This window comes from Solea senegalensis, linkage group LG6, assembly GCF_019176455.1.
Source record: "Solea senegalensis isolate Sse05_10M linkage group LG6, IFAPA_SoseM_1, whole genome shotgun sequence".
In the NCBI taxonomy this organism is placed as follows: domain Eukaryota; kingdom Metazoa; phylum Chordata; class Actinopteri; order Pleuronectiformes; family Soleidae; genus Solea; species Solea senegalensis.
In genome coordinates this window covers 12,032,338-12,053,517 of record NC_058026.1, presented here as the reverse complement: position 1 = coordinate 12,053,517, position 21,180 = coordinate 12,032,338, and the positions used below count along the sequence as shown (strand labels likewise).

Genomic DNA, 21,180 nt, shown 5'->3' with positions numbered 1-21,180 from the left:
TTTTGAAAATGATTATTGATTAAATGATTAAATTAATATTCCGATTCGAAAAATACAGGCAAAATGTATAGAAGTATTTTAATGACTGGGGCTGTTTGCAGCAAAAGATAAGATAAAGTCACATGATTTATGGGTAAAATGCCCTTTGATTCATACACTATATATACTGTATATGTGTGTGAGCCAATACAGGTTACACCCTGTTCCCTTTTGCTTCAGTTTTTTTCCTAATAGAAAATGGTCCTTGTTAACCTGCTTGATGGAAACGTTACTTTCTGATGCAGTGAAATACACTAGAAATAATAGAAGATGTATTTTCACACCTATTCGACCCTGATCTGCAGGGATGACACACACACACACACACACACATATTTAACCAATGAGCTAAAAAAAACCTACAGGCGAAAAAGAGAACAGCTGTCAGTATGCGCGCCAGTGAAAGTGAAAGTATCCACACACACACACACATAAATACTAACAGCTGACCTGCATCTGCAGTCGCGCACCCACTGACTTGACGGCACCTGTGTCCAGAAGTTCCCACTCTCCACTTTCAAGAAAACCACCACCATAAGAAAACAGAAAAATGAGTGAGTTATTGTTTTACTGATCATATATAACTGTACTGTCTCATTCCAGGGACTGGACCCTACGCAGTGTTCGGTCGACCCGGAAGTCAAGCGCTGCGTTCATCACATTTATCAGTAACTTTATGAACCGACAGTGACGATGAGACATCAGCGGTGAAGTGAGCGCAGGTCTCAGTGCGTCACACGGTCCCAGCTCCACGGTCCACACTGTTCACGATGTCAGTGTGAACCCACACAGCAGCTCGTTAATACATCGATAATAAGTTTGAACATAAATCTTAATGAGGAATGACGAAGAAATAACTAAAACCTGTTTTGTCGTAATATTTATAAAAATGGAAACGAAAATGAAAACGTTCCCGAGACGCCACATGACCGCGCTTTGCTGTGCTCGTACACCGCTGTGACGTCACTATGCGAATAAGATTTTCTGGGCTTTTTATGGCCTTTAGGAAAGTTTTACAAATGTGAAACTCCATGAATTAAAAATATAGAATATAAAGATCTATACATGCCTATGTCCATGTCTCGAGGCGTCTCTTTTACTATTGTGGTCAATGGGTGAGTATTTGGATTCTTATTCGGTTCTTATAATACACCCATGACTGTACCCCACTGGTTAGTCTTTTTCTTCTTCTTCTTCTTCTTCTAATTATGGCAGGAGGAAGACTACGCTTTCCGGTTACGTCACCAATTCTTCCCGATTCACTTTTGTTTTACTGATGACATATAACTTTTCCTTCAATGCACATGCTCATGGTACGCACTTACAACCAGGCCTTTCATCACTCAATTTTGGAAAAGTGTGCATTATTTAAAAACTGCAGCTACTTGTGCAACTGTCAGTGTGTACACATGCATGGAGGGAAAAACAACAACAATCTAATAAGACTGACTCATTTGCAGGTTATGGAAGCATCGTGGATATTACAGCCTCTGGAGCGTCATGGCAAACTGCTCAGCAGGACAAGTTGGGATGCCAAGGTACACACTACAAGGAGAAACAGAGTAAATGATAGATGCTGCCAGCATTTTACTTGTTAAAGATATATTTAATGAAAAGACATTTGCAATTGATATCATTTCTCTTACTCCTATGTTATATCTTTTATTTTGCTTTGTTCTGTTATTTACACCAGGTGTTTGCAAAGAAATCTTGTTTTGATAATGACATAGCAATGAACTATCTGATGCAATAACTGATATGTAAATCAAGGAAATAAGAGTTCCCTGTTCTCCTCGATAAGGGGTGGATGCATCACGCACCATGGCGAAGACTGACAGTGAGAGAATGAGGAAGTACAAGACAAAAATTGAAAATGTGGGACGTAAATATGGGATAGAGTCTGCTCTCATTGCTGGCATCATCTCCAGAGAGTCCAGGGCCGGCAATGTATTACATAATGGCTGGGGAGACTGGAATCCAAGCAGAGGAGCGTATAACGCCTGGGGGCTGATGCAGGTTATAACAGAAACTTTCATTTTACTCACAATCTCTTGGTATAGCCTTAAATTACAATTCAGTAACATGAATTTAATCTAGTTGCATTCACATTTCTATAGGTTGATGTCAATCCAAATGGAGGTGGACACACTGCTCGCGGTGAATGGGACAGCGAGGAACACCTCTGCCAAGGCGCTGAGATCTTGGTTTATTTCATTGGCCGAATCCGTAATAAATTTTCAGGCTGGAGCAGAGAGCAGCAGCTGAAAGGTTTGTTTCTCTTTGAGGCGACCTGTGCATTTTCTCTGCATTCTGTTTCATGTTTGTCCTCAAAGACGACATATTTGTCTCCACAGGAGCGATTGCAGCCTACAACATGGGGGATGGAAATGTCCACTCCTATGATAAAGTGGATGAAAAAACAACAGGGAAAGACTACTCCAATGATGTTGTTGCCAGAGCTCAGTGGTACAAAGACAATGGCTACAACAGCTGAATCTCTTGTAAAAAAACAACCATGTTTTTGTTACATTTGTGTTGGACTTCCTTCATTCCACCAAAAGTATCTGCAAATGATGGATGATTTGCTTTATGTGTCTTGTATCAGAAAATGTGCTAAATAAAAACATAACGACAGATGTATTTTGGGACCTGCGATGTCTGAAGTTGTAGAACAATAATACCAATAAAAAAATAATTGCGAAGCAAGAGAAGTTTGATTAATGAGAATCTTGTTCTGGATCAACATCAGTGTTCTAACAACTACTCCGAACACAAATTGAATGTTTTAAAGTAATTTAACAAAAGGAGTTTAGCCTGAGCTACTTTTCCTCACATGCTGAAAATGAATGATTCAACCTGCATGTAAAGTTATAAAGTCATTCTCAGCAGAGGTTTCCATTTGTGGTGTTTATAACAGGATGTGTTGGGTGTGACAGGAAGTCAAAGCAGAAACAAAAAGCTTTGCTTGTTTATGGTAAGGGGACGCAGACAGGGTGGGGGCTCATTATCCATAATAGATTCAGTCAGTTCTGGTATGCCATGGTTTCACTTTCCTTCTGTCTTACTGTGTGTGTGTCACCTTGACCCCATTGTGCTTTTCTTCCTTTGTGCTGCTGGCTGAGAGTGACTACTTAAAATGCTTCTACTGTGTGTTATGTGTTTTTCCACCAACTGAATCCTGACAAACACAATTCAAGAAGGCAAAGAAATTGCAGGGGGATTGTAATCTCCAATCCGGCATGTGTTGTCATCCACTCAACAAGTGAAACTTCCACACAATACACACCAATGTAAAAATACTGGAATAGGCTGAAAAACTGTAACTGTCTGTATGTTGAAGTACATGGAACCCGTAAGTAGTAGAAAGTGAGTGTGTCTGAAGGGCATTTTAGTTCATTTGAATGAGAAAAAAACTTGAATTCTACAATGAAATATGCAGATCTCGTAATGTTTTAAATTCCTATTATAGGAAAAACATGCAAAACAAAATGTCCTAATTCTGCGGAACGTTTTGAAGTTTGAAGGAAGTTGCTTTACTGAAGTATGTGGAAGTAGTTGACCAAGTATAGACTTATAAATACATGGCTGGGACTGTTTGCAGCAAAAGATAAGATAAACTCACATGATGTATAGGGTAAAATGCCCTTTGATTCATACACTATACTGTATATGTGTGTGAGTTTGTACACTCATAAAATCTCTCATGACCAATACAGGTCCCACACTGTATCGTCTTGTTTACCTTTTGCTTCTGTTTTTGCGCTTATAAAATTTTTTTTGTTAACCTTGTTAACCTGCTTGATGGAAGTGTTACTTTCTGATGCAGTGAAACACACATATTACATACAGAAATAATGGAAGATGTATTTTCACACCCTATTTGACCCTGATCTGCAGGGATAAGTGACTTGATGTGATGTGACGATATCCCAAATATTATATGGAACCACTCCTCATAAAATCTTCCCACATTATGCCTGCTTATATTATTGCCCTAAAATATCTCACGTATCTTTTAGCTGCTTTTTCCATGCTGTTACACAACATTTTGCAAATTATTTTTCCTCACAAAATGAAGTGTGTTAACCTTTCCCTCTCCTGCACCAAAGTTCATTTAGAAAAATGTTTTTAGCTCACACACTCACACACAGGTTTGTGCAGATATTTTTTCTTAGGACACTGCATTGACTTCAGTTCATTTGTTCAGTCTAATCAAAGTGTTGTCTTAACATAACCACGATTCAAACCATAGCCCTACTCAGAAATAAGGTTCTCCCTCATTATGACCAGGTTTTGGTCTTCATAGGGACTACTGGTCCTTACAAGGTCAGTGTTTATGTCAGAAAAAGCCCTTAGTTTAAAAAAAACGATAACTAACTGAAACTGAATTTGTCTTTATATCTAAATTCATTTCATACACAATCATTTTGAGTTCATATGAAGTGTATTTAGTTTTTCTCTGCCAGCTATTTTGAAAGGCTGTATCATGCACCTGGCAAATACTCCATATTCAAAAAACAAACAAACAAAAAAAACCTAAATGTAATGAACACTAAACTAAATCGAAGCATTTAACAGAAAATAAAAACTAGCAAACCCACTGCGAAAACTAATTAAAATAAAAAAAAATGTGTTGAGATCAGTACAGAGGTGGTTTCTTGTAAGTCACATGACCATGTCCCCCTCCCTCTCTGTATTCCCCAACTATTTTGCAGGGGCAGATATGTGAGTGATCACACATCTCCAGTAGAGCACAGAGCGTCAGTGTGTAAACCTCCTTCAGTTGGTGATAGCTTTACGTGGACAACAGAGACAATGGGTAATTTTGACACAGTTACTAAAGATCTTGTTCAAGATTTGTCATCTTTTGTGTTTACTTTACTCCAGTCCTGCTTCAGGGGTGATGTACATATACTTCTTGTATTGTGCCTTGTTACGTTGGGGGCTTCATTTACCTCTAATTTTAAAGTGATGATATCATATGTTATGTTACAGCATGTGTTCTCTGTTTGGATTATGTCGCTGTTAATTTAGCTTCAAGGAGACCTTGATTTGGCTAATGTGCCTCTGAGGCACTCATATCTATCTTATTCCAGGAGTTGCTTTAGTGGAGAGTTTATTTCTTTAGAGTGAAGTATTGTTTTGGTGGCTCTGTGTGTGTCTGTCTGTGCATATCGCTCTTGCCTACATGACCAACAGGGCACCAGTTGGTCGTTTTCCCTATTCTTATTAAGAAGTCGTTTTTCAGATCACTCGATGGGCAAAAAACATCCATGCATCAAAAGATCATTGCTGCAGTTCCCCAAGGCTCCTTACACTATATGGTCCTGTAATATTCAAAAACGTTTATACTGGATTAATAACACAATAGATATGGAACTTTCATCCTCTAAGCTCGCTCTCCACTCCCTGGTTTGCTCTCAAGTCCCTTTGACTGTCTCCAACTTTACCTCAAACACATTAGTAATGAACCTTGTTGGAATTTGGATTCATATAAGGAAAGGCCTGGGCCTTCAGAGGACCTCAGACCTCCCCCATTGTGGATCACCTATTTTTGCCCTCATGCATGGATTTAACCTTTAGGGTTTAACTGAATTTAAGGAGGTCTAAGGAACATTTCTGAGGTCTCAATGAAATTTAACTTACTGAATTCCTAACCTATTTCGTGTCTTTCAGATAAGACATTTTATTTGGAATCAGAACCCCACATTTCCTAGTCGTCCCCCGGAAACGATAGTCAACTCTTTATTGACTTTTGATCCTGAACAAAGGCGGATAACTTCTTGCATTTACAGCCTTATCCGTTCTACTATTGACAGCCCATTGTCTGGTCCCAGGGGTTCTTGGGAACAAGAATTGGGATACATGCTGCCTGATGATTATTAGCAACAAGTTTTACAGTTGGTTCACTCCTCTTCAATTTGTGCAAGACACAGCCTCCTTTAGTGTAAAGTTGTGCACAAAGCTCACTACACACATTTGAGGCTATTGGATTTACCCCAATGTGAGTGACTCATTTAATAGCCGCAAACAATCTCCAGTCGACCATTCTCATATTTTTTGGTTCTGTCCTATAGACTTTCCACATTCTGGTACATCATTTTCAAAACTCTTATATGCACAGCACATAATACTACTATTACTCCTGAGGTCTCCCTGCAGCCTATTACCTCTAAAGTCATGCAGACTGTTCTTACCATACTCATACTCCTCAACTGGAAACACCCTCATCCTCCATCTCACAGTAGGTGGGTGAAAGAGCTGCTTCTGTCCATTAGATTTGAAAAGCTTAGGTTTTCCCTCAATGGATCTTTTAAGTCATTCAAGAGGACCTGGAGACCTCCCCCTTGCCTTTTTAATTAATTAATTAATTTATTTATTTATTTTTCCTAATTTGTGTATTTGTTGTATGTACTATACTATGCACTGTTTGACTTGATACTATTGAATGTTAGAAGAACTGCTCTCCTTGGGTGGGGTGGGACTGGGAGTTAAAAAACAAATTGAAAAAATTGAAGGAATGGAAGTCTGTCTTGAAATTGCTTCCAATAAAGAAGGTCAATAAAACATGCATAGTCTCCATGCTTTGTAGATGTGTTAATGAAAAATAATCTCATACACAGGTAGTACCTTTTCATCCCCTTATTCTACATATGGAGACATCGCGAAGGTGTCGGCAAACGGGGCTTCAAAGGAAACCGCGAAACAGGACAAACTCGGATACCATGGTAAACACTAAGAAACATCATCAAGACTGGCAGTCTGTTGTCGTCACATTTCGTATCTGCAAGCAGAGACCAAACTGATTTTAGCCATATTTTATGTCTGTATATATGTGTGTATATGTATGTATATATTTATATATGTATATATATATATATATATATATATGAATACACACATGAAGAGTCGTAAGATGCCCCCAAAACCATTATTAATTTTCCAGTTTTTTCCCAGTGTGTCTGTCTAGTTCAATGACCATTATCACAGTAGCTCTGTAACATATAAATGGGAATGTTAATTGAATATTCTACTGGCATCTGATATAGTCATCCTAATCCAGATAATTATGACCAATACACTTTAGAATTTTAGAATCAGGTCAATGGTTGGATTATTGGTGTCCATGTAGCTGTATTTGTTGATTTCTGAGTATCTGCAGACCTTTGATGCACTGACAATCAAAATTTCCTTTACAAGGTGTAAGTGCATCACAAACCATGGCAGAGACTGACAGAGAAAGGATGGAGAAGTACAGGACAATAATCTATCGTGTGGCAAAGGACAAAGACATTCATCCAGCCCTTATTGCTGGCATCATCTCCAGAGAGTCCAGGGCTGGGCATACTCTTATTGACGGTGGGGGAGACTGGGACTCAAAAAGAGGAGCATATAACGGCTTTGGACTGATGCAGGTCACAACACCTACTGCTGATTTACACTTATATTTCAATAAAATAACACAAGGAATAATTTGATTTTACCTCCAATACTGTAGGTTGATGTTAATCCAAATGGAGGTAACCACACTGCTATAGGTGAATGGGACAGTGAGGTACACCTCAGACAAGCCACTAACATCTTGATCGGCCATATTCAAACAATCCGTAATAAATTTCCTGGATGGTGCACGGAGCAAAAGCTGAAAGGTTTGTTTCTCTGTATGAATTCACGCACTTTTCTTCAACCTCTTCTCCGTCAAAGACTTTTTTGCTGATAGTGTTTTCATTATGTTTGTTTTTACAGGAGGGATCGCAGCCTACAATATGGGGCCTAGAAATGTCCACTCCTATGATAGAGTGGATGAAAATACAACAGGTGGAGACTACTCCAATGATGTTGTTGCCAGAGCTCAGTGGTACATTGACAATGGCTTCAACTGAAGCAATTGTAAAACAAAACATTCCACCAAAGGTATCTGCAAATCAAGAAGATATGTATGAAGACCTGCTATATTTGAAGTTGTAGAACATAGTGCTATGGTGCTGTGATGTGTATCTTGAGTGTCAAGTCAAGCCTAATAAAAAAATGTGCAAAGTCAGAGAACTGGAATGATTGATGAGAATTTTTGTACTGAAGCACACAACACTCCACATTCACATTTTATTCTGAACTATGAACCTGGACAAAATGTACAGTGTCAAAAGAAACTATACACACACTCACACATGGGTGTGTGCAGCTATTTTTTCTTAGGACACTGCATTGACTTCAGTTCATTTGTTCAGTCTAATCAAAGTGTTGTCTTAACCTAACCACAATTCAAACCGTAGCCCTAACTCAGAAATAAGGTTCTCCCTCATTATGACCAGATTTTGCACATGTACACACCAAGGTTATTATAGTTAATGAAATCGAGCACTGAAAAAACATTTTTGTTAAATAAAAACTAGAGTTTAAAAAAACGATAACTAACTGAAACTGAATTTGTCTTGTTAATTAATTGCATACGTAATCATTTTGAGTTGTATTTTCATGAATAATAAAATGTTTTCAATTTGTTTTTGTTTACAATGTGGGACATAAGGCAGTGAAAGTTAAACATAACATTTGTTATCTAGTTCATCTAAGTGAATCAAACGTTTAGTCTTTCATTGGGTTTGTTGTTAGTTTTTTAAATGTTGCTCCTAATCACAGACACTGTTTCCTCACGCACACGCGCGCACACACACACACACACAGTCTAGTTAGTTATTAACATTGCACTGTACCTCCCATATATGTGTAGAGATCAGTCCAGAGATGGCTTCTTGTAAGTCACATGATCACCCCCCTCTGTATTCCCCAACTATATAACTGGGTTGTGTGCAAAGGCAGACAAGCGAGAGACCACATACTTCCTGTGGAGTCACAGAGAGTGTCGCTGTGTAAACGTCCTGCTGTTGGTGAGAGCTACACGTGGACAAAAGAGAAAATGGGCGGAGGTGAGAACTAAAGATCTTGTTGAGGATTTGTCGTTTGTTGAACTAGCTACCTACCTGCATAGTCCCTTGACGTTGTCATGCTTTGATGTGGTAATGAAAAAATAATCTCACACACAGGACAGAGCTCCTCATCTTCCTCCTCCTCCTCTTCACCCCCTTACTCTACCTATGGAAACATCGCAAGGGTGCCGGTTTACGGGGCTTCAAAGGAAACCGCGGGGCAGGACAATCTCAGATACCATGGTAAACACTAAGCAACGTCATCTAAGACTGGAAAAAATAGTATTTACAGTAGTACAGTACAGAAGTTACTTCTGAGATGACCTTCTATCTTCTTAGTGTTCATTCGAAGTTTCATGCGGGGATTTGATTTGATATTGTATCTTTGATCCTTCTAACCTTGCTGAATGTCGGAGATTAATGCATGTTTTTAAGTCTTTTTAACTGATCTACAGTTCGGCATTGTTCAGTTTGATTCCTGTGTCCGACGCGCCGCTCACGACTCTTCCAGTGACGGCACTCTCTGACCAATCAGTGGCTGGCAGTCTGTTGACGTCACATTTCGTATCGGCTCAGCTTGCTTGGATTTGGAATGGGGATGTTAATTGAATATTCTACTGGCAAATGATATAGTCATCATTATCCAGATAATTATGACCAATGAACTTGGTTGGATTATTGTTGTCCCTGTAGCTTTGATCATTGATTTCTGAGTATCTACAGACCTTTGCACTGACAATCAAAATGTCCTTTACAAGGTTCAAAAGCATCACAAACCATGGCAGAGACTGACAGAGAAAGGATGGAGAAGTACAGGACAATAATCTATCGTGTGGCAGAGGACAACGACATTCATCCAGCCCTTATTGCTGGCATCATCTCCAGAGAGTCCAGGGCTGGGAAAACTCTTTCTAAAGGCTGGGGAGACTGGGACTCAAAAAGAGGAGCATATAACGGCTGGGGACTGATGCAGGTCACAACATCTACTATTGATTTACACTTACAGTATATTACAATAAAATTACACAAGGAATAATTGGATTTCACCTCCAATATTGTAGGTTGATGTTAATCCAAAAGGAGGTAACCACACTCCCAGAGGTGAATGGGACAGTGAGGAACACCTCAGACAAGCCACTGACATCTTGATTTACTTTATTGGAAGAATCCGTAAAAAATTTCCTCGATGGAGCAAGGAGCACCAGCTGAAAGGTTTGTTTCTCTGTATCAACTTGCATACTTTTCTTCAACCAACTTTTTGCTGATAGTGTTTTTTGCATTATGTTTGTTTCCACAGGAGCGATCGCAGCCTACAATATGGGAGATGGAAATGTCCATTCTTTTGAAGATGTGGATGAAAACACAACAGGGAAAGACTACTCCAATGACGTGCTCAGCAGGGCTCTGTGGTACAAACGCAATGGTTTTAGCGGTTAAGTGTTTCACAAAATTCAAAAAATGATTGTTATAATTCACTGTTTTGTGTGAAATGACAAATGTATTTTGGGTTTGATGTGAAGAATGGATGTGAAAACAATAATATTCACAGTGGCCCTGTTTACTACATCATTTACATAGTACCAGTGATGCACAATATTCATTCTAGTAGACGGCTTGTAATATAGAGATACAATATAAAGAATTCCTAATATACCAATCTGTATTAAAGCTATTTAACTAAATTAACAAGTAAACAAGTACATAGTTGATTCAATACTCCGAACGTGAAAGAAATTGCTGTGTGAATTACTCTGGATTTGCCTAGAAAAACAGCAGTAGTTTTGATGTCTACAGCTGATGTTTGAGGTCTGAGGAATCCAAAGCGAGTCAGCGGTACGTGCAATGGCGTTCCTGGTGCTGCCGCAGGTCCACTTTGTGCTGGAAGCTGTACATGCAGCGAGGGCAGCGGTGGGGCCGACAGTCCCTGTGTTTGCGGCTGTGGGTGATGAGGTTGGAGCTCTGGCTGAATGCCTTCCCACATATCTGACACACATGGGGCTTCTCTCCTGGACAGAGATCATTTGAATACACACAGAAATCAAACAGATGAGTGTACAAACAGATACATTTTCGGTTTTTCCTTATTTATTTAATTATGTATGATGATTGAGAGTGAAAGGTTTCGAGCAGTAGCTCAGAATTATCAGGCGACATATTGGTCGATCTCTGTGGATTTCAAGTGCGCAGTGAACTCGTGACAGGTTAAATCCAGCACTGTTCAATTTTGTCACACCTTAGGCTCATAGGTCACGTGACGTCCTGAGCTCTATAGGTTAACCCTTAGAACACAGAGCATTTAGGCTGCTCCGCCCCCTCCATCACTGTATTAAAACTTATACACAGAGACTATAAGAATGTGCAATGTAGAGTGTCATATATCCTTTTTTTTTTCAATCTACAGGTAATTTTCAACAACTACTACAACTGAGTAAAATGTACAGTAAAAATCGGATTGAATTTGTGGTTAACATTCCATTTCTTTTTTTCTTTTTTGATACACAACATAAAATGAATCATAACTTTGAGTCACTGCAGTCCTTTCAAAAAGGCTATTTGATTTTTGCCTTGCATCCAGCCTCAGCACTATGATGCACATTTTCTTGTAGACTGTTATTATTTGAGTCAGGGATGGTTGTTCAGTTGTACTGATATATTTTTAAAATGGCCTCTTTTCTTTCTTTAACTCTGCAATGTATGGAACATGAAACGTCATTTCATTCAAAGGACATCAGCTGTGGTCAACAACCAGAGGGTGAACCAAATAAACCCACCTGTGTGGATGAAGGTGTGCTTCTTCATGTCAGACTTCTGATGGAAACTTTTGCCACAGTACTGACAGGGATACGGCCGCGTGTCTGAATGTATGAGCAGATGGGTCGTCAGGGTGGACGAGCGCTTGAACACTTTTCCGCACACCTCGCAGGCAAACATTCTTTCCTGAAACAGCAGGCGCCATCGTCATACATCACCATACGTGTATCCAGTCATGACATGATAATCCAGTGTGAGAATAAATGAGATGCTCACCTTGCCCCGGCACGATGACTGTGCTTCATTTGTTCTGCTGGACTTGATGTGTGCTACTGACAGAGGGGAGCTCCTCCCGTGGCTCTTGCATATGTGAGCATTCAAACTGGACAGACTAGAAAATATCTGCAAGCACAAAAGTTCAACACAGATAAGCAGTGATTTAAAAAAAATACTTGCAAACTTCAGGAGTGGGTAAGAATGGAAGGATCCTCTAGAAATTGCCAGAAATGTTATATTAGAGTTAGAGTTTAGGTGTTACAGAAAGAGCTATGGTCCACACCACATCTTGTCTGATGATTGCCCTTTTTTCACCTAAAAACATGGTGGCATCAGGACAAAAAAAGGCATTTCAAGGGTTAAAATCTTTGTAAGTGAAAGAAAAATCAGCCCAATCAAAGTAGAATATAAAATAATGTATAATATTATTTATAGCTTGCTTTTAAAAAAAAAAAAAATTTTTGCTTATCGGTGCCAATGTGACTAATAGCAGAGAAAAGAACAGTAGAAAATATAGCTAAAAAAATCACCTCTTATCCTGCATTTTCCCTTGGTGAGGTCATGCAGCTATGAAGGAGGTATGAGCAAATCCTTTACAGGATTACAGTGATGCTGTGAAACATCTCAAGGTCCAAAGTGTGTAATATTATAGGCAGAGAATGAATGTAGTACCCATACATATGTTTATATAGTGTATAATAGGGTTTTATGCTTGGGTTTTCATTCTGTAAGGCGTCTTTATATACTCATTTGAAATGGAACCTTACTATGCAAACCAAAATGAATGACATCCTTTCTGCGTGGGCCACCATAGTTCCATAACACAGTGGAGGGTTCCTCATTTGCTCCAATCTACAGTGTGATGTCACAAACTTTCACACACTTCACCTTTAAAGTCACACTGTGAGTTCACAATGTCACGAGATCCCATAACTTTGTCTCTGGCCCCACCCGCAGGTCAAAAAATGTCAATTTGTTCAACAACACTTGTGTTAAATCACACCTGCAAATCAAATCCAAACGGTTCTGAAGAGCCTCAGCTGTTGTTTTTGTTTGGCAGCAATACTGCGAATGTAAATCATAAAGTGGGACTTTGTCTCTACAAGCCAAATAGAAATTCACTGAAATGAAGGGATGGCGTACTTTGCTGCAGAGCGGACACTCTTGCCTCGCTGCACTGCTCCGGGTCTCCCTCAGGATCTGAGAACACTGAGTCAAGTCTGCCCATTTGTGCGAATATCCGGGGCTCACATGAGGTCTGGACCGTGGTGCTGCTGCTGCTGCTGCCGTGTCAGGAACAGAGTCCATTTTCTCCACAGGGGAGCAATAATTTCCATTGAAGGGTAGAGCAGAGGAATCAGCAGGTCTACAGTCTGAGAAGAAACACAATATGTTCAGAAAATGTGGACTGATAAATAGTTTGCTAAAGCATTTGACATCAGAAATAATCTTCTCAACGTCCTGCCTTCTGCTGGTCACCTGCCACTGTCATTTTCTGCAACATTTACTTTGACGTGTACATTTCTTGTTCTTGTGTCTCTGTCACCCACCACAAGATCCGTGTCCACTCGCGTGAGAGGGACTGGTGGCAGGAAGGTTCGGTTGTAATGATGTGACGGACACTACAGGATTATGTGATGTTTCTGCTGTGGTGTACTCCACAGGTGAGTCCAAGGGATCGGACTCTTTTTTCAACTGCCTGGAAGTTACTGGTGTCAGTCCAGGGCGTGGGCTTCCTGCTGCGGGCCGAGGGTGGTGAAGCCCTCCTCTCTTCACCAAGAAAGAACGAGGCATCATTCAGAAGGGACGAAGACCTAAATTATCTGTAGGGCACAAAAAAAGAAGCAAAACAGCTTTTAATATAGCCGTACACAGACATTTCACACAGCACAGAGACACGACTGCAAGTAACCACTAGGGGGTTGTATTTTATTGCTTATATTCTGCCTGAGGCTGTCACCGACTCTGGGGTCATGCTGGGTTATTTGAGGTCACCTGTCATTTTACTCATGTGTCGCTGATTGAAAGGGGCAAACAGTTATCTAAGGAATCTGGTCGTGATCTATACCTGAATGCACGTATACACAATGCCTACCAGCAAACAATCAGCAGGCAGGTAAAGACACAGTACAGACTACAAAGTCTTTCAAAATCTGTGTATCTGTGTATCTATCTATCTATCTATCTATCTATCTATCTATCTATCTATCTATCTATCTATCTATCTATCTATCTATCTATCTATCTATGTTACAATCTGTAAATAAAAAGAATAAAGATCAAATCAGTACAAGATACTTCAATCAGAAATGTTTACATAGAGCATATAAAATAGAGAAAAAACTTAAATCATTAAAAAGTAAACGAAAATGTCAAAAACAAATCATTTAGTTAGAGGCACGACAAATAAACAAAAGACATGTTTATTCCACTGTTGGAGAGTATAATAATGTGTGTAGAAATGACATCAGACCAAATCATCTTCACACCGTCAGTGAAAGCAGCCGCATTTTGATGGAAGCTGATGAATTCCCGATAAAGCCGTTATTATTACCATGACAACATGACACAGATTCACACACACAGTAATATCAGCAGTGCAGCTACTCATATACGTATATCAAGTCAACACCTCTCATGCGTCACTGCTCACACTTGAGCAAAGGTGAAGGTGCAGCTGACAACACTGAGACACAAAGTGACAACAAATAAGAGGTGACATTCACACGTTTAACTTTCTTTAAATATAAATAAATATAAAAGAAGCTGCTGTGAAGTCCTTTAGGACAACCGATGGTAATTAATGAAGTGTGGGAAATAAGAAACAATAAAGCCCAGTTACACAAATCTGTGCATACTTTTGTGAATTTGTTTTTTTTAAAACAGTGACAAAACCAACCAAAAGAGGTACAAAAGAACAAAAATAAATTGAATATTTCCTTATTTCAAGGAAACATACACTGGAAATGAGACAAAATCTGTGTTGACGGGAATATATTTTATTTGGTTTTGAAAAAAAAGAATGATCCGTTGGCCTTGTGTTTCTCTATGAACTCCCACGTTTATTTTATCTTTACTTTTCTTATCTCTTTGTTTTCACTGTGAGGTGTTGGATTTCAATAAAAGACACAAAAAGAAGAACTTGAATGTCTGCAGACAGAGGGGACATTCTGCGATGACACACTATTCAAAAATACATTTGGTCTGCAGGTCAGGCACATTTGTTGTCTTTTGTAGGGTTCGTATCGGCCTGAGAATACGAATACTGACAACGCAGTGAAAATCAAGAAACACACTCCCTGGACAGTTTTCAGAAATAAATGAGCAAGTACTCACATTTCCCCTTCAGTGCCCTCTTTAATGGCCGTCGTGATTTGACATGAACTTAAATAGCACAAAACAACATCTGTGAGTGACACATGAGGCCGGCCTGGTCTGTTAGTGCTGCTCTGTTCCTGCAGGTCGAGGTGATGAGAGTGAAGAAGGACGAGGAAGTGTTTCAGCTCTGAGCCGATGCTCTAACCACACTGTTTCCTCACACACACACACACACACACACACACACACACACACACACACACACACACACACACACACACACACACACACTGGTTTCCATCACTTCAGAAGGACATTACATTGACTTACATTTCCTGGAGACTTTTTCTAACCTTAACCATAATTACTGCATGATGTAAATGTCGTCCTTTACGTTGTGGGGACTTGATTTTTGGCCCCATAAGGAAGACAAATCCCCATAATGTGACTGTGTAAACAGATCTAGGGCCCCACAACATGAGGAATACCAGGTATACACACACACACACACACACACACACACACACACACACACACACACACACACACACACACACACACACACACACACATGCATAAACATACATTAACCTAATTCTAACCCTAAAACCGAGTCTTAACCCTGAAAAAGCCCTTTACAGTTGTGGAGACCAGTCAAAATGTCCTCACAAAGATAGGTTTGTATTTTTTTCAGTCCTCACAAACATACATATATGTATATACATGTATATATACATGCAGACAAACTGTCCAGCTTCATTATTCAGTCGCACGCAAAGTAACCACAGGTTCAGACTGATCCAGGTAAGACCGATGAAGCCAACGAGAGAGGAAGAGGGCGAACGACTGCGCAGAAAATTCCTCAGAAAGTGTCGACACACCGTGTCGACACAGTTGGGTTTCAAAACAGACGACTGAGGTCAGCCTCAAAAGAAGCTGGCTGGTGCAACAGGTCGCCCTTCTACAGTTGTCAACCAAACCATGTGGCTTTAATAAGACAGAGGCTCGGCAAAAGAAAGTGTGGAGACATTTCACTGTGAGGATCCGGAGACTGTTTCAAGAATGACTATTCTGCAGAAATGTCCAATACACATGAACCTACGCATCATTAGATGACGCTTTAAAGAGGAAAAAGAGTGGAGGTATCTGGAGGTTCCATTCACAACGTAAACAAGATTTTCAATGACTCAATGAAAGCCATGCTCTCCTCCAACTATACATCACTCCGTCATCACATTTGGCTGGTGACTGATTATTCAAATAAGTGATGGACTATAAATGGTGGAGTATATAGATTCTAAGTATGGGTCACATAACCACAAATATTTAGTTTTAGAAACGATGGCTTTGGTTGTTATTTATGCAGTTCAGAAAGAGGAAGGAAATGTTAACCCTTAGTGCTCACGTGGCATGGATCTGTGCCACAGGTGCATTGCAGTGGGAATAATACAGAACTTATTATGTGGACATCATGAGGGTGTGCGTGTATATAGATCACATCCTCAAGCTTTACAAAAATGCATTTTTTTCCCCCCCATCTTATGATTAATTTTACATAGCATAGTGATAATTGTGCAGAAGTCACAAAATAGAACATTTGTCTTTTCTTTTTGTTTGTAGAAGTGAGAAAAGCGAACTTTGAAATGGGACGTTTTTCCAAATTTCACAATCAGATTTAAAAAAAAAATAGCACTATTAACATAGTAATGGGGAAAAAAGGGTTCAATAAGTCATATTTTACGTCACTATTCAATCGCAGTAAGTCTGAGGGTTGGGGTTCCTATGTGTGCCAATCTCAGCTAACATAGGGCGATAGGCAGGGTACAATTTCAACAATATTATGGCTAAGTTAACCATTTAAAGGTCTCTGTAAGTGGAAAAATATATAATATTTTCACAAATTCATCCCGGATCAGACCCACTGGTGGGCCGGTTCTGGCCTGCGGGCCATACGTTTGACACCAGTGATTTGGAGTGTCCAATTGACCTAATCTCCAAATCTGCATGTTTTTTGGTCTGTGGTAGGAAAAAAACCCATGCACTTCGTTTTAAGAAAAAAAAACTCCCAAAAAAGCCTTTGCAAAGATGCAATGTCAAAGTTTATTTTGTATCATTCATTGGATACAGAACACGGAAATGTATTTTTTCCTCCGTCATACAGGAATTTATATTATTTACTGTCATTTAATATATTTGACAACAACATCAGCTGAACTGCAGAGGGGTGTGTGTGTGGGGGTGTGGATGACGTTGGTATGACACTGTGGATATCAAACAGCCGTCAAGTATACAGTGGATGACCAAGGTGAGAACTGTCTGTGAGCAAAAACTCACTTGTTTTGATTTCCTGCAGCTTTCAGCCAGGGAGAACATGTGGAGGGTGTTGCAGTATCAACATGATAGATCTGGAGCGACATCCAACCGTCTGTTAGACGCTGCTTTTCTCTTACATACGTCCCTTCTGACGTATAGTATCACGCGTCTTTTCAATTAAGGGCTGAAAGTGGCTGATAAATCCCACTGTTAAATATACATGAAGTCATTTTTAGCTTTTATGGCACATTACATGATCTTATCATCTTATGTGATACTGTTAGGAGAAAACAAACACAAAAGAAATACCAATAGTAATTATAAAAAAAACAAAAATTTACAACCATATCAAAAATGTTTAGTCACAGTAGATAACGTTGTGTGTCGACAGTGGTGAGAACTGAGCACCATCACTGAACAGCAGTGTACTGATGTGTTGGAGAAGGTCACCGAGCCCTAAATCATCCTCAGCACTGCTTCTGTGGTTTAAACTGTCAAAAACCTGTAATGACTGATACGATACATTTTAACAGTGAAACAAATCCCGCACTTAAGCCTGAAACATCATCATCATCACTTGTCCCAAATGCAACCGATGAAGAGCAAAAACAACCAGAGGACGATTTCCTCACCTCAAAGTAGAAAAAAGGGTCAATGTGGGGATTCTTCAGTCACAATGAAATGGTGCGAGAGAGCCAGTTAGACCTCATGTAGATTAAAATATGGCAAGTCATGATATTTCTGTTGACACACAACATCCCGGATCAGAAACCTTGCTACCGTTTTGTGTCTTTGCATAAAAGACAAGGACTTCCATGAGGGGAAATTACAAAACTTACGAGTTGGAGATAATAATTTTCATCATTCTAATAACTGAATGGATATGAAATTGTAGAAGACGTGTAATGATATGGTGTGAGAATTATCCAAACACTGATTTCACTGAAGAGATTTCACTTGCTACCATCCACTGATGAATAATTCCATCAAAGGGAGTAATAAATAATAAACCCACGCTCTGTTGTGCCATTGTATGGCACACGAAAGCCAGAAATGCGAAACATATAGTGGAAATAATTAGAAAATATGGAGGAAATCTTAATAACCATGAAGCAAATACGAAGTCAGGATGGTAAAATGTTTCAGTTATCAGTTCTAAGTACTAATGTGGAATCCGCTGGATGATCACACTTTCCCCGACACACCACCTAAGGCAGAAAACGTGTTGTCGGTAACTGAGGAGTTAATCTCATCAGCGTCAGGGAGCCAATAAGCATGCAGGACACTGTACGACAGAGATTTAACAGCACTTATGATTGGCTGTCTGTCAGGAAGTCGCGTGCAGGGATGTATTTCATTGTCTACAGGAGAAGAAGAAGAAGACGAGAAAGATGGGGTTTAATACTTAATACTTTAATACTGTGTGTGTGTGTGTGTGTACGTGTTTGATGAGTGGAGGAACACTGAATAAATGTGTTTAACTGCAAGAAGGCGATGAGGTCAGTGTAAGCTGAAGAATTTAATGGTCATGTGTGATGTCAATATTTTTTTTTTGTTAAAATTGCTACAGGACAAAAAAAAAGGGTAGTCAATACTGCATTCCAGGTATTATCGATTTATCACATCAAGGCCCTTCTGAAGAGTGGATCCTTCCATCAAATCTATAAAAACACAGCGCTCTCACACACGTGAGAGCGTCTTAACACCCTGTCCGAGGAAACAACACACTCCTCATCATCCTCATCATCTGCAGTAGGAACTGACTGACAAATATTGCCAGTCACACCATAAACTGTATTTCATATCTCTCTACACATTACACACCCTTTCCCCTACACAGTATATACCAATGTTTGATATGTAAAATATTTTCCAACCCGCCCCCCCCCACACACACAAACACATACTCTCCAATCCCACATGTTGCCATTTTAAACAGTAGTGTCATGAGCATTCATGAACTGCTGATTCCAGGTTAGCACTGTTATCTGGATTTGTCCTCTTTGCTCGTATGGGACATTTGCAACCAAAAGGAAGAGGCTGACATTTTGGGGAATTATGCTTATTCATACTATGTCCATGTCGGTAAATAAGCAGGGGGATTTTTTATTTTTTTTTAAACGCACAGTAGCTCAGCCTTTAAAAAATCATGCATCAACGCACATCACCGGAGCTCACTGGTGATGAAAGTCTTGAAAAGATTGTAGCTGATTTTTAAAAGTGTAATCCCACAAACAAGCAGTCGGCGGCGTTAATTTGAATTGACATTACTTTACTGTGCACAGGAAGTCCCCAAAAAGTAAATGAGGCAGTCCAGTAGCCCTGTTGTTCTTCTAACACTCAGACAAATAGTGAATAAACTTTGTCCCCAAAACATCTCATGACTCACACACTCACACATTCACACATTCATACTGAAAGATAGTTACTGTTTTTGAAGGAAACCACACAGTTTGGCAATAAATAGGGGAGAAATCATGTTCAACTGCTCACAAAGATTAAAAGAAGAAATTCTAAAAATCATAGCAGCATTTTTCTTTTTCTTCCATCCCTGAAACACTCGCGGTAAATCTGTAACTGATCGGACGTTGGCACAAAGGACGCTGTAGAAAGTTTGGCCTCTGTCTGTATTTCTACGCTCCAACAAGTTTCATATAGATATATTAATTTTTCTTTCTTTTTTCTTTTTTTAAAACATATCAAAATAAATTACAACATATAAATAATTTAAAAAGCAAAAGATTTGGCAACATTGGGTATCTTCCTGTCTATTTTGTGGGTTAGGGTGAGAGTACGAGCTTCTTCATTTCGCTGCTTGCCTCCTTGATGTCGGCAAAACACACAACACACACACACACACACACAACACACATTTAGTATGTTAACGTGTTAAGTCGTATTCCGCATCGTTTGGGTAGGTGTGAATGCGCAACCAAACTCTGGTGAACCAAATGCAGGAAGTGGACTACAACGCAGGGCATTGTGGGTAAACACAACAGGAACATACGCACGAGTAGAACGACAGGCGGGAGAAATGGCTGAGCTCATTGTCGCGGCGTACATGTGTTGTATGTTCTCATAAAATGATGGGATTTGATGCAGATCCATGTTTTGCTCTGATGTGGAGGAACCAACAGGAGTTTTCTTGTTGATTTTTTGTCTCGTCTTCTCCTCCAGCAGTTCTTGCTGCAGCGCCGCCACAGGCGAGGAGGGGAGTACATTATTAAAAAGGTTTGGTTCGTTTCACTAAAGTGCAGTATGAAAGCAAACTCGGACCTGGCTGAACGTTGCAACCCCCCCAATCGTACCGAGTCTAGCGGAGACTATTAGGTGTGAATACGACTTTAAATGCCACCTGGTGATAGATAACCCCACAGTCGGATGTCTACATGTTCCTACATTGTACCTCCCCCTTTTAAAACCCTGAAATCATGAAATTTCTCCTGTGAGTGACAATGGAAGTTATTAAGTGGACGTTTTGTTTTGTGAAGGCAGTGATGATCAAACGGTGTCTTCTTGAAGAATGCCATTAAAAGGGAAAATAAAGAAAAATGGTTTA

The 21,180-nt window shown here is 39.7% G+C and overlaps 4 protein-coding genes across 5 annotated transcripts; 3 read left to right on the top strand and 1 right to left on the bottom strand.

Annotated features, from left to right (window-relative positions):
• Positions 1-449: 449 nt before the first annotated feature.
• Positions 450-2,745, top strand: LOC122771681 (lysozyme g-like). Of its 2 annotated transcripts, none has more exons than XM_044029389.1 (5): positions 450-593; positions 1,500-1,577; positions 1,841-2,055; positions 2,157-2,307; positions 2,394-2,745. In XM_044029389.1, exons 1-5 carry the CDS (start codon positions 590-592, stop codon positions 2,531-2,533), a joined length of 588 nt encoding a protein of 195 aa, XP_043885324.1. In that variant the 5' UTR covers positions 450-589; the 3' UTR covers positions 2,534-2,745. The 2 variants fall into 2 exon arrangements, with proteins under 2 accessions (XP_043885324.1, XP_043885322.1); XM_044029387.1 differs by lacking the exon at positions 450-593 and adding an exon at positions 1,255-1,352.
• Positions 2,746-4,751: 2,006 nt separating this feature from the next.
• On the top strand, positions 4,752-8,080 carry LOC122771455 (lysozyme g-like). Its single transcript, XM_044029036.1, has 5 exons — positions 4,752-4,858; positions 6,663-6,767; positions 7,240-7,454; positions 7,538-7,688; positions 7,786-8,080. Exons 1-5 carry the CDS (start codon positions 4,855-4,857, stop codon positions 7,920-7,922), a joined length of 612 nt encoding a protein of 203 aa, XP_043884971.1. The 5' UTR covers positions 4,752-4,854; the 3' UTR covers positions 7,923-8,080.
• Positions 8,081-8,811: 731 nt separating this feature from the next.
• Positions 8,812-12,002, top strand: LOC122771454 (lysozyme g-like). The gene is made up of 5 exons (XM_044029035.1): positions 8,812-8,963; positions 9,081-9,206; positions 9,722-9,936; positions 10,025-10,175; positions 10,261-12,002. Exons 1-5 carry the CDS (start codon positions 8,954-8,956, stop codon positions 10,398-10,400), a joined length of 642 nt encoding a protein of 213 aa, XP_043884970.1. The 5' UTR covers positions 8,812-8,953; the 3' UTR covers positions 10,401-12,002.
• Positions 10,506-15,543, bottom strand: LOC122771453 (zinc finger protein Gfi-1-like). Its single transcript, XM_044029034.1, has 6 exons — positions 15,327-15,543; positions 13,541-13,813; positions 13,134-13,363; positions 11,991-12,116; positions 11,735-11,900; positions 10,506-10,969 (listed from the first exon to the last, which is right to left on the bottom strand). Exons 2-6 carry the CDS (start codon positions 13,785-13,787, stop codon positions 10,791-10,793), a joined length of 948 nt encoding a protein of 315 aa, XP_043884969.1. The 5' UTR covers positions 13,788-13,813; positions 15,327-15,543; the 3' UTR covers positions 10,506-10,790.
• Between the last annotated feature and the right edge of the window lie 5,637 nt (positions 15,544-21,180).